The 13,340-nt window shown below is 29.9% G+C and overlaps 1 protein-coding gene across 1 annotated transcript; it reads left to right on the top strand.

Moving 5' to 3' along the window:
• The first annotated feature begins 183 nt into the window (after positions 1-183).
• LOC130891616 (glyoxalase domain-containing protein 4) lies at positions 184-11,929 on the top strand. Its single transcript, XM_057796454.1, has 5 exons — positions 184-408; positions 545-730; positions 3,264-3,520; positions 7,142-7,297; positions 11,535-11,929. Exons 2-5 carry the CDS (start codon positions 588-590, stop codon positions 11,831-11,833), a joined length of 855 nt encoding a protein of 284 aa, XP_057652437.1. The 5' UTR covers positions 184-408; positions 545-587; the 3' UTR covers positions 11,834-11,929.
• The last annotated feature ends 1,411 nt before the right edge of the window (positions 11,930-13,340 follow it).

Below are 13,340 nucleotides of genomic sequence, written 5' to 3'. Positions count from 1 at the left end.
TTTCTTTATTCAACTAATTCAATAAAATTTAGTTTAAATTAGCTGGTCTGGAAAAATTATGTAGACGAAGCTAGAAAATAATTGAATTTCTAAATATTATCTTAAAATCTACAAATAAATCATTTACAATAACCCCATTACTTTTCATCATTAGAAAATGCCTCACTAATTTTACTTCACTTTAGTCATTGTCAGTTTCTACAATGCTGCCAATACAATATTATGAATTTATAAACATTAATAATTTTTTTAATAATTGTTTGGAAGTGTCAGCAATTCAAAAGATAACAAGGGCTTGCATTCTTAAAAATTAGTGGCTTATATATATTTGTAACACTTATTGTAAAGAAAAGTAATATGTTTTTATAATATTTATAATACATATTATATACCTGCCTGCATCTAAAGGTAATTTTAATTAATTGCTTTAATCAGGAAATTGTATGTCCTTGAAGACGTATATATATTCATAAGATTTCAGTAGATACTTGAAGTGGGTTTTTACAATAATCTATTTATAATTACCAACAATTTATATCTACAGGTATCAAGAAGAGGTTCACCTGTCCTATAAACTTGATAACAAAATGTTATTATCAGGAAGAGCTTTGCATTATGTTTTCAAAATACCAAATAGAAAGGAATCTATGAGATTCTATTTAAATGTTTTGGGAATGAAATTACTTAGACATGAAGAGTTTTCAGAAGGATGTGAAGCTACGTGTAATGGGTGAGAAAGGCTATAACTCAATTATTTTAAAGGTTTATTTGAACTACTCAGTTACAAATTGATATTGTAATTTTAGGACATCAATCCTATAATTATGAAATTATGATCACAAATATTTTCTTTCTTTAAGAAAAGTATACCTGTCATATAATTCATGTTGATAAAATAATTAAAGGTCAGAAGTATTTAAGTGTAAACTCTTGTTCTATGTAAAATACTCGAGAAATTTCAAAGTAATTTCTTATCAGAAATATTAACTACCAAATAAAGATCTTCAAGTTTGTATACATTATAATTCGTTCTTCTTTTCTAATATATTTCTAAAACCATTATGGTTTTTAGATAACATACAATTTTAAAATTTAGGTATATTTTGCATCTACTAGAACAATAAGAAAATATGAGAACAAAATCACTTTTGCCTAAAAAGTAAACTGAATTAATATAAACTGTATAGTAACAAGTTTTTCCAGAGAGATTTCACTGCAATACAATTGCTAGGGTGATTAATAATTGACAAAAGTTTCATTAAAGGTTAATGCAAAGCCAAAGCAATCTTATTATTTTTAAATATAGACAAGTCTCAGAGCTAATGAGGCTGTTTTTATAAATTTGTTTTTTCCTAGTTTCTATTGTAATACTATTATTAAATTTACATTATCTATCACGTCTGAATTCTGTTTTCTTCGAAGTTTTTCTGTGTGGTTTGTTTTCCTTTCTTAGCTTTCTGCCGTGTTCTCTGAACTGCCTGGATGTACTTAATTAAAAAGTACTGTATCTTTTTGACAATGCCACTTGTGTGTAAGGAACGGAAGGAAACCCAGTATTTATCTATGTACAGATTGATTTTGAGACAAATGACTGTCTATACTGAAACAAAACTGACAATCCCAAGCTAGCATTATGTTAAACTGCAGTCAAGATAGGTTGATTCTGATCATGCCAAGAGGTCCAATGGTCCAGTACACTGAAAATATTGGTTATAACTGATCTTTGGGGCATGAACCTATGTTAGCTATTTGGGATTTATTGATGTGTTACAGTATAAATTTTGTGAAGATTGTTCCCATTATCTTTTAAATGCAGCTCGTTAAACTCACAAGCCAGTAGTTGGTAGGGTTGGGTTTGTCACCTTTTTCATATATGGTTGTGGTGATAGCTCATTTCCAGCTAATCGATGCCCCAACTTTACTTATTGAGCTGTTTTAGATGAGTAGCACATATTTAAATAAGTAAGGGTGGCATTCTTAACTATTTCTGATTTAAGTGTCTCTATAGAATCCTTTATATTTTCTTCTGTAAATATGATTGTAGTAATACTGTTTTTGATCCTATCCAAACTGACCAACAATCTCTTTTAATTCTTTAATATCTCTTAGTGTGATTTTAGAATACTTACATTTTAGTGTTCTTTTCATAAACATATGAAATGTTTTTATCGCCATTATCTAAGAGATCTATATCGTATGCTTTTTGGGATTTACATAACATTAAACTATTGTTTAAGGGTCCAAGAGGGCCCCAATTTTGGAAATCATTCTGTATTTTTTGATGTGTTGATACCACAAATCTAACGTATTGATATTATTTTGTGAATTTTTCCGGGTTTCTGAATTCCTTAAGGGGGCCCCGTCATTATTTTAGCCCCGGGCCTTATAAATCTTAATCCGTCCCTGGTTCCACTGTTTACATGGTTTTTAGCTTATTTTCTTACACATTCGAGAAGTATAGTTATCATTTACTTTATTTATCATATCCATTGAACACAAAATCTGGGTCATATTGAGAAACTATTGTTCACTCCTTTATTTTTAAAATATATGTCCAACAGCTTTGATTGAGAAGTCAAAATTATGGGAGAATATAAGACATAAGGGTAATTAATGCCGCGACCTATCCAATCCTTTATGAATATATATTTATTTATTTAAGTATAAAATAAGCACAAGAGGGTAATCTCTATTACACTCTAGTAGTTCTAGTGGTGCTTGCCGCGTGGAGATGCCTGTAGATATTGAACTTGACTTCTGTAGGTTGTATTGTTCGGGAAAGATGTACGTTGTTAGCTGATTCCACAGGTTGCACAGGCAAAGAATGGAGTCCTGATAAATTACGTTCTGGGCATCTGCAGGTGAAATCGGTGTTCATGAGTCACGTTTACCTAGGTCTAGGTGGTATTATGTTGTACAGCTCGGAAGAGCATCTGCTGTAGTAGTATTGGTAAAACAGAATCAGGTCGGCAACCTTTCTTTTATGCTCTAAGCTGTTCAAGTATGGATCTACCAAAACTACTCACATATAAATGTGGTAGAATTGGTGACATTCTGTAGACCTTTGAAAAAGTAAGATTGTCAATTCACCCTTTTAAAGGATTGTAGATCTCTTATTAATAACATTTCAAAAAATTTTAGAATGAAGTATTTTTTATTATATTAGCTGTAGAAATTGATGTACATAAATCTGGACCACTTTGTATATTCTATAAAAAAATTACTTGCATTTGCATAGATTACTATATTATAAATATTTTCAGACCCTATGACGGAAGATGGAGCAAAACAATGGTTGGGTATGGACCTGAAGATAATCACTTTGTCATAGAATTAACATATAATTATGGTATTTCTAACTATAATAGAGGAAATGATTTTGCAAAGATTTCAATAAGAGACAAAGAAATTTTACAAAGAGCCATTGAACAGAAGTGGCCTGTAGAAAATGGAAATGTTGTAGTTGCACCAGGTGGTTACCGATTTGAGATTATTGATGAGCATCAACCAATTGACAGAGGTAAAATGTTTTTATTGTGAAGAGTTACAAATAATTTTTCAATCATTTGTAAATTGTATCTAATTGCTTACCTTATAATATTAACCTATAATGCTTTTGTTTTCAAAATATTTTTACTTATGTTTATCCTCATGTGGGAATAAATTTCAAAATTTAGACACACGTTATATTGCCTTATATCTAATTAATCTATACACTTTATTTAAATTACACAATATTTAATATGTTGAGCAAAATATCAATTAATTCACATTCGCCGTTCTCGAACCGAATTCTTATTCTTCGCGAGGATTTGAATAATTTACTCCACTGTCGACTGTTTTTTAAACTCGTAATCGAAAGTATTAATTTATATAATGATGATTAAATAAGAATGTACTTTTCTGAGAAAAAACTACGCCTTTTAAATGAAGTTCCTCCTAGGAACCATTTCTACATTTTTCGGTCGCACGAAAATAGCTCTGTCTTCATCACGTACTGATAATGGGGAATAGCTATAAATCAATTTGTGGGTTGTGGTATTTTAGAATATCTCGTTGTTTTATGCTAGATTCCATCACATGGTCTTCATAGCTTCATAGCTTCATAGCCACAACTTCATAGCATACATCACATTTGGAGGATTGATCTTGACATTTGTTCTTTACCATGTAGAAAAAGTACCACAAATTTTGTTTTGAGTTTGTGTTTTGTCAGGAATGTCAATTTTGGAGTTTTCAGTCTGATAAAGACATTAATATTAGTAACTTAATTGGAAAAACTTCTTTTGCAAACCTTGTACATTGTTAATAACATATATTAAAATTTTATTGTTGGATACATTTTTTCACAATTTTACATTATTTTTATGTATTCTATGATTATGACTGACAGGTGCTCTTTAAAACGGACATCAATATAGTAGAACCCCTGGAAGTCTTATCACGTGACTCGATCTATTTATCAAACACATATTTTCTACATACTATCTTATGGGGCTAGTACTGGTTATAAGGGTAAAAAATAACGCATAATTAAATATGTTTTTCTCGATATCTTTATTATTATTCCATATAAAACTTTTTGTTTATTAATTTTTTATAATACATTTTTTTTTCTTGTTGATACTGCGAAAATGATAGCCTACCACTGCGCTGAAATAATCTCGATTTTGGTAAATTTTCTACTTCGTCAAAAAAATATGAAATCACTTGTTTAAAAGCCAACAATGTTGAGTTTAATGAAAACCTCTCAAGACCTGGAGTATCACATATTGCTAAAATGAACTGAAAAGAAAATGTATATGTCATTATTGAATTGTTCCAATATTTATATGGAAAGAAGCATTGGAAAAATTTAATGCAAATGTTGGGATAATTGTGTTAGACACACTAAAAAATAATTGAAGACTGGTTTATCCGAGAATGAAATTTGGTGAATATAGATATTGAACTTGTGAAAGACAGCTCAGGTCCCGAATCGGATGAACTCTAAAGCAAGATTTTCTGCTGCAATTTCACAGTCTTAGTCAAATATTCTGCTATCAACATTACGTGGGTATAAATCTTCTAACGCCCCTAATATAAATTAGTTTATAAAGTGTAATTTTGATTTAGTTAAGAGGATACACAGTTAATAGCTTAAATATTATGTTACTTTTGTGAACTACATAAATATGTACCTACTTATATAAAATCCTAGTCATTCTGTACAAAATCAGCTCTCCAGTGATAAGCTGACCTAGCTAATATTAATTTTGTTTTTTAACTTATTCAATATTTTTATCAAACGAGTTATGCTGAATATGTTGATTCTAACTATATTAATAAAAAACAAACAATTAAAAAAATGAATTTATTTTTTAATTGCCAATTCGTAAAAGGCCGACCTTTGGAATATTAGACGATTATTTGTACTGAGTTCACAAAAATTTTTATTTGATTCAGATGAATATTGGTGCTGACGTATTAGTCACGTGGTGGAAGGCCTCCACCTTTTTCTACCAGTGATGGATTTAGGCTTACTGCTGCACTAGACAGCGTTCGATGCTCTTTTTTTATTTGAAAATAACTTTAAATTGAAATATAATTGAAACATAATTTTTGAGTATGATGGATAGATAAGTTGTAAATCTCAGCAACATACATAATATGTTTTTTAATATTAATCAATTTTATTTTCCTGGCTTTTGTCCGGGCAAAGCCTAGAGTATATCATTGAAATTAATTTCTTGGACTAGTTGAATTTAAGTAAGCATTAAGTCTATATTGGCTCATTCAAAGGCGGATTCAGCTTTGGCGCTAGGAGGGGGTGACATAGTCGTGGTCAAGTCAAGAACTTATAATTTAATTTTGATAACAATAGATACAAGTAAAAAGTAGGTATTTCATTAATGTACATAAGTACTGTACTTAAAAATATTTATTCTTTATTGTACACTTGAAAAACTTAACACGTAATAACTTGTACATATACACGTTCTCTTGAAGACATCCAGAGAAGCACTACCACGCAAGGAATGAGGCAGCGTATTTATATTCCATAACAGTGGTGAATAATGTGTCATAACATCTAGAGGTATGTTGAGGAATATGACGCACAACTCCGCAAAAGTGAAGAGGTGGTACGACAAGGGTTTCCAACAAACAAAATAGAAACAGACAAAATAAATATATTTAAATAAAAACATTTTTTCTTTTACGTCTTCTCCCGATACGTGGTATTGCGTCATTTACATCAATGGGTACGTTTTTATGAACGTGGAGAAGTACCAGTTCGGTTAGGCAATCTTCAACCATTGAAGATCTTAGCCACGATTTAATTCTGCACAACGTAGAGAAAGACCTTTCTGCTGTCGCTACACTGACAGGTAGTCCTGGAGATCACTTATTGAATGTAGAAGAGGGATGTATATAGCTCTGTGAAAATACTCTTCAGCAGATTGAGCAGGTTGGTTATTGGCTCTATGTATTTGTTTTGATACTATTCTGGGGCATTTAATTTCTATATCTAGCTGCTCAGCTACTTCTTTAGCCTCTTCAAAAAGCTGTCGGTAGTTTACGTCTACATTTTATATAAATAAAATCATTATTCTCAATTAGTGGTCCACCTAAGTCCTGGAACCAGCTCGGGGGGGGTGGTCGCTGTTCTCTGAATAACTGTAACTTAGAGGTAAAAAAAATATTCGATTTAATGTACGCAACGAAGGCAAAATGAAGAATGATTTGAAAGAAGCGACGTTAAGTGGTATAGGCAAAAGAAAACATGTATAGTGTATAGTTTAAGGAAATACATCACATTAAAGTGTGGCGCCATCTATGAGGTGCAAAGGACATCTATCATCTATGACAAAGGACATCTATGAGGTTCCAGACTTAAGGAAACTACGATTAATAACAACAATCAACGTTGATGCTCAGTTAATTATCAATTATTCAATTATTAATTATCGAGACCATTAATTTAAATAATAACCTATCATATCATTAAAGTTGAACCAAATTACATATATATGCCAACTTTCATGAATATCAGTTGACTCGTTTTTGAGTTCATTCGGAACATACAAACGGACACTGAATTTTTATATATTAAGATTAATTTACAAGGTAATAATTATTTATAATATTATTTGCATTTCAGATCCAGTAGAATCAGTAACTCTAAACGTATCTAATTTGAAAAGCTCTCTGGATTACTGGAATGGAATTTTGGGTTTAAAAATTTTCAAACGTGGTGATAAATCAGCACTAATTGGTTTTAAAGATAATGAAGCGAAATTAGGACTGCAAGAGATAGGTGAGACAATAAGTATATTTTAGGTGTATGATATTACATCTATTTACATTCTTAAAACTAATTTCATATATCAGCAATATATTTCTTATGTTACATTAACAATTTAGTTTGGTACAGTACTTTCCATAATTTTGTCATCAAAAGTTTTCAAGGGTCCTAGTGTGTAATCACGAGTAAAATGTAGGTTTTTTCATGTTTTAAGATTTATAAAATGTATTGATGTAAATCATGACATTCAACTTTAGTCCATCAAAGCTATAACGAGGAGCTAAATTTGGTGTATTCTATCAATTTAATATATCTTTTATTGGTCAAGTTAATACTAATTTTTCTGTCTCTCTATGTCCATCTGCTCTAAGAGCTATTTGGATATAATGCTCTTTGCTTCAATTTTATATTATTATTGTTTTGTTTTCTCCCAAAGGAGAAGCTGCTACCTAATTGATTGATTTTTAGCATTATAGGAAATGTATGGAATCTCATTTCTGATTTCATTTTGGACAATAGCATTCTTTATTTAAATGAATATAAGAAATTGAAAGGAAAATTTGATCTGATCAATTACATTCATGAAGCTGTATTAAATTGAGGTCATCAAGGCTGTTAGTAGGCAATACGATTGTTGGATTTTAAAGTCTTTAAGGTAATTTTGGACATCCTTTGTGATATGACGACCGGTGTTCATGAACAAAGAGACATTTTTCTCATATATGGAGAGTAAAAGGTATGATTGGTAGTTCTAATTCTCCATTTGTCAACTTTTCTTTCACTCTTATGTATCTGGAATAAGGCCACAACACAAAATCTTCGCAAAGTGCAGGTGATCAGTTGAAAAGTTGATAAAACTTGATCCTAATTTTCGTCACTTACATGTCCACGGCGCCGGTCTTGGTCTTCTTTGACTTCTTTCTATCTTTTTTTTTTCCTAAATAGGTGGCACTGAATAAAGCCAAAAAGCCAGTCAAATGATTTATGTATTGCTAAGGCTTTTTTAACGATGTATTTTAATTAAATTGTCACTTATTTATTTTATCGATACAAATTTGTAACCTTTTGATTAATTTTATTGTGGTGTTTCCTGATTTATATATTTTTATTTTTTTTTATTTTGTCATCTTTTTATCATTATTCTTTATGACATTTTTCTCCTTTTTACAGTTATTCTCTACTTTTTTCATTATTTCTTAAAAATTTCGACAATGTCCTTTTTTTATCGTTTTTAAATCTTCATGTATTTTCTACTCAGGTGTACACACTTAGATTTAAACTTGTCGTCATGAATGTATTGAAAACTATGGTTTTCTGTACTGGGCTTTTGGTGTAACGTATTCATTTCTATAATTGGAAGTAGACATTCCAATATATGTTGAGAATCAACGATTTCATCACAAAAGCAAAATTTGTTATCTAATAAACCAGTTTTGTTCTTACATTGATGTAAAGAGGGTATGATTACTTCTTAGACAGCAGATTGTTCCAATAAATTGTCTATGTGTGAAATGGGAATATAATATTTTCCATTATCACTTTGTAAGTAAGCTTGCTACCAATCTTATGTTCTCCTAGGAATTGTTTGTATATAGTTTTTTCTACAACGATAACTTCAGATTCTGTAGCTTCTTTTACTAAATGTGTGCATAATATCTCAAATCTAAGCCTGATGGCTAAGTTGGTTATGTGATGGTCCTTGTAACAGATGATTTCATATAACCTGTATAGAATTCACTGGAAATGAGTTGATAACACTGGATAAGCGTAAAAATATGAAATATTTATATATCACTGAAAATGTTAAGTGACTCCTTCAGTAACATGAATTATCCAGTGTTCATAAAAATTTTGAGGTCATAAAAAGCAGTTTTAATAAAGATGTTTTGGTCGAGAATAAAGTTCACGAACTGCAATATGTAATTTAAAAAACTGCTATTGTACCCCTGTCAATATAGACATTGAGAATATACGAGACGGTGACGTGATCGTTGGGAGCACGACAAATGAAGAAATTGGGAAGCTTAAAGGCTTGCAAATGAGGAATCATCTTTGTCTATTAAAGAACTTTGTTCAATATATCCTCTAATAAGGATCTCTGAACTGATAGAGAAGCACGGACCTGACAGCATAATTTTTCCTGTTCTGTTATTGACGTAATATACCATACCTCCTAGAAAAAAAGAATAATATTTTTCAAGCAATCATGTAATATGGGATTTACAACGCCCATATTTCATATTGAAACTAAATTTAAATCTGATATACTTAGCATGAAGTAGTAATTACTCAGATTTGAATGATATTGTAGATTCCAAGACTGGTTGGACATAACTCTCCACCTAAAAGAAAACAGTTCATCATCTATTATCAAAATGTTCGAGGCATGAATACTAAACTTGTTGATATTCAAAATGCTTCTATTGACAGATCGTAAATTTGAATCAACCTGTACCAAAAGTGGTGGTGAGCTTTGTTTAAACTGAGAAAGCATTACGGTGCCAACTCTTTCGACTTTTCAGTTATAATTAACATGCTTGATGGTTGATGTTAGTGGAACCAAGACTGTTTTGTCAGGAAACATTTGGTATTTTGTGTTAATTCAAACACATATATATATGATACATTCTAAAATATTCTCACAAACTCTGTTCACTCTCTGAATGATGACGGTCTTGTTATTATTGGCGATGTTAATATTCCCCAGTACTTTTTTAAAAAAACTTCACCAAATATCTCAGCGTTACACAGCCCAAGAAGGTTATTTACTCTCACAATCATACTCTTGATTTAGTTTTCAGTCGGAATCAACTTTCAGTAATTAGATGTATTCACGAGAATATATTTCGTCCCTTCTTTGAAATCATTATCATGCTAGAAAATACAAATGAGTAATTTGTATCACCGATAAATCAGAGGTATAACTTCCCCAAAGCTAATTTCGCCCAACTTGACAGCGATTAGTTCAATAGAAGCTGTAATAAATTATTGGTTGAAAATAGCGTTGAAAGGGCTCGTGAATATTTTTTTTAGTAAAATCAAGATGTAGTATCTGCTAGCGTTCTCCAAACAATTCTCAGATCCTTGAAAAAATTCTCTTATACTTCAACAACTACATTATTTGTAACTTCAAAGGGAAACATCGTTTGTTACAAAAATTTAAGAGTAACTGCATCGAATTTAGTTATCTGCGAGTCAAAATTGAAATACCTACGTAGGGGTAATTATAACTACATTAAAAATATAGAAAACCATACAACTAGTGATTCTAAGAAATTTCTTAAATGTTAAAAATTAGTTTTGGGATTAATCCTATTATATGAAAATTGTATATTGTAAGGATGGGATAAAACTGCGACATTTTGGTTTGCAAGTACAGTACTATATCAACCACATGTTGAAGAATATTTATTTATTTTGGTATTGTTGTTCGCAAATTGTATGTGTAAATAATATACATTAAAGGGTTTAAAATACGTAAAAGTTGAAATAAGGATTTTAAGTATTAATTTTATTTCATAAAAAACATTTTTATATGAATTAAAGGGTATAGTAATTTACGAGTGCAAGAAAATAACAGAATATAAAGTTTCCAGCTTTACTGAAATTTTAGAAAAAAATGAACTCAATTTTAGTCATTACTTCCAATCTTCCGAATACGTATGCAATATTCGTCTGGGACAGAAATTATAATCAAGTATGATATAAAAATGTATATGTAGTATAAAAGTATAACAATAGAAATTGAGAATTGCGGCGTTATAAATTTGGTTATTTCTTTTGAAAACCATTCAAAATAACGCTTGATAGAAATATTAAGCTTATTGATCCTGGTTGCTATCGAAATCGTTGTTAATTTTCATTGGTTAGATTATGAATAACATTCAATTTTTATAGACTAGGTTGTTATGAATGGAGCTGAATATTTATTGGTTTGATTATTAATGACACTAAATTTTATTAGTAAAGTTGAAATTCATAGGTTAGTTAAGGTTACTTGGTTGCCGATTGCGTTGAATTACTTTCATATAATTTGTTTTTTCAAAACCATAAAAAAATATTCATAAAGTTAATCAAATCAGTTTTTTTATTAATACATTGATCATTTTAGATAATATATGTTGTTTCCAAAAATAAGCGTTAAGCAATTTATTGGCTAGAGTTTTATCTTTTTATCATATTTGAATCGTTTAGAATTGATGGAAATGAAAAAGCTACATTTTATTAAATTATTTATTCCCATTTACAGGTAAAGCTATCGACCGGGGCCAAGCATTCGGACGTATCGCATTTTCGATTCCATATAAAGAACAAGAACCACTGGCAAAGAAAGTTGATGAAAAAAAATGTACTGTTTTAACTCCTCTTACTGTTCTACCAACACCTGGAAAATCTGATGTCCGGGTTTTAATTTTGGCTGATCCTGATGGTCATGAAATATGCTTTGTAGATGATGAGGGTTTTAGACAACTGTCACAACCAGACTATGAAAGTGAAAAAATACTTAACATTCAAATGAACAAGGACCAATTTGATAAATCAAAGTGAGCGCGTATTTACATTACAATAAGTTTAAAATAATATATACACATACTATCTTCTTATGTTACATGGTTTTGGAGGTATAATAAACGTTTATTTAATCATTTGTTTCTAATATATGTTGACTACTAAGAACTACAACTAGAATATTGGGGATTGCAGCAAATTTGAAAATAAAAACTCTTAACTAAACTATGATTCCAAGCTTTCGGGAAATGTTCTTTCCATCATCAGGGAACCTACAATATAGAATGAAAATCATGAGACTTAATTATCATGATCCAAAACATATATGAAAAAGAAAAAATATATGTATTCTAAAATGAATTTGAAAAATCTTTAGTTATGTAAGTAAATGGATTACGTTCAATTTGAGGATGGTTTCCTAGATGTTGTATTACTACGTTAGCTCATGTTGAATGGTGCACTTGATAAATAGTTTAATTAATTTTGAATCTTAATATCGTTTAATTAATCAAAACATGTAAAAACATTTAAAATATGTGAGAATATAGATTAAATATCAAATTAAATGAATATAATTGAATAACCTTTTTTTCAAAATAATGTGCTGTAAATATTTCACAATTATAAAATAAGATTAAAATTAAAATGGATTGCTGGTTCCGGAACTATGGTAGTGACATTTGGCCTTCTTTGTTGGGGATTTCATAAACTATTTTAGGGAATTTATTGGTTGGTATTTTATCTTTATCTTTATCAAGTCGATTGAACTATGTGATATTGTGTATTTGATAATATTATATAGAATCGTTTTAAAATATAGGTAGGATATGGAATATAAGTTTTTATGTAGTTGATAGAGTATTTTCAGGTTCTTTTAATGTTCTATTTTGAATCATATCAATTATTAATTAGAAAATTAAAATGCCACAATGCTCATTTACTAGTTCCCCCATGATGAATACATAGTTATTCGAAAGCTTAGAATATATATTTAAAGGAGTATATACTCTTTTAAGTATGTATTCATCATTGGGGACTGGAGTTATAGCCAAAGTATAGTGTAAAATAGCTACCTTGTACATGAGTATAAAAAACTCCTTACATTAATAAATCGAGAATTGTGACATCTCAATTTTGTATAATATATTAATTTCAAATAACCCAAAATACATCATATGACACTAGACATAAATTTTGAGTTTGTTGAATTTTTAGATTTCATTTCTTTTTGAAACTAAAAACGGCTCTGTTAAATCGTCATAAATCTAGGACTCGCAAAGAATAAGAAAGTCTACCTAACTAAACCTATTAGAATGTATTTTTTTCGTCACAAATTACCTGATATCTCACTTTATAGAATGTGAACAAACAACATAATAATAAATAATGTGATTTTTTCTGGTGCAAATCACTTTATAAGGTGAATAAAATGTGAGTAGCTTCTTAAGTTTGAAAACATTATTAGCACATCAGAAAAATATATCAACTCAAAAGATTGAAGAAATATTAACTGAACTGAACTCATGAAAAATGAATACAATCTCAC

This window comes from Diorhabda carinulata, chromosome 3, assembly GCF_026250575.1.
Source record: "Diorhabda carinulata isolate Delta chromosome 3, icDioCari1.1, whole genome shotgun sequence".
In the NCBI taxonomy this organism is placed as follows: Eukaryota; Metazoa; Arthropoda; class Insecta; order Coleoptera; family Chrysomelidae; genus Diorhabda; species Diorhabda carinulata.
The sequence above is the reverse complement of the archived record's forward strand: the minus strand, read 5'-3'. Positions and strand labels throughout refer to the sequence as shown.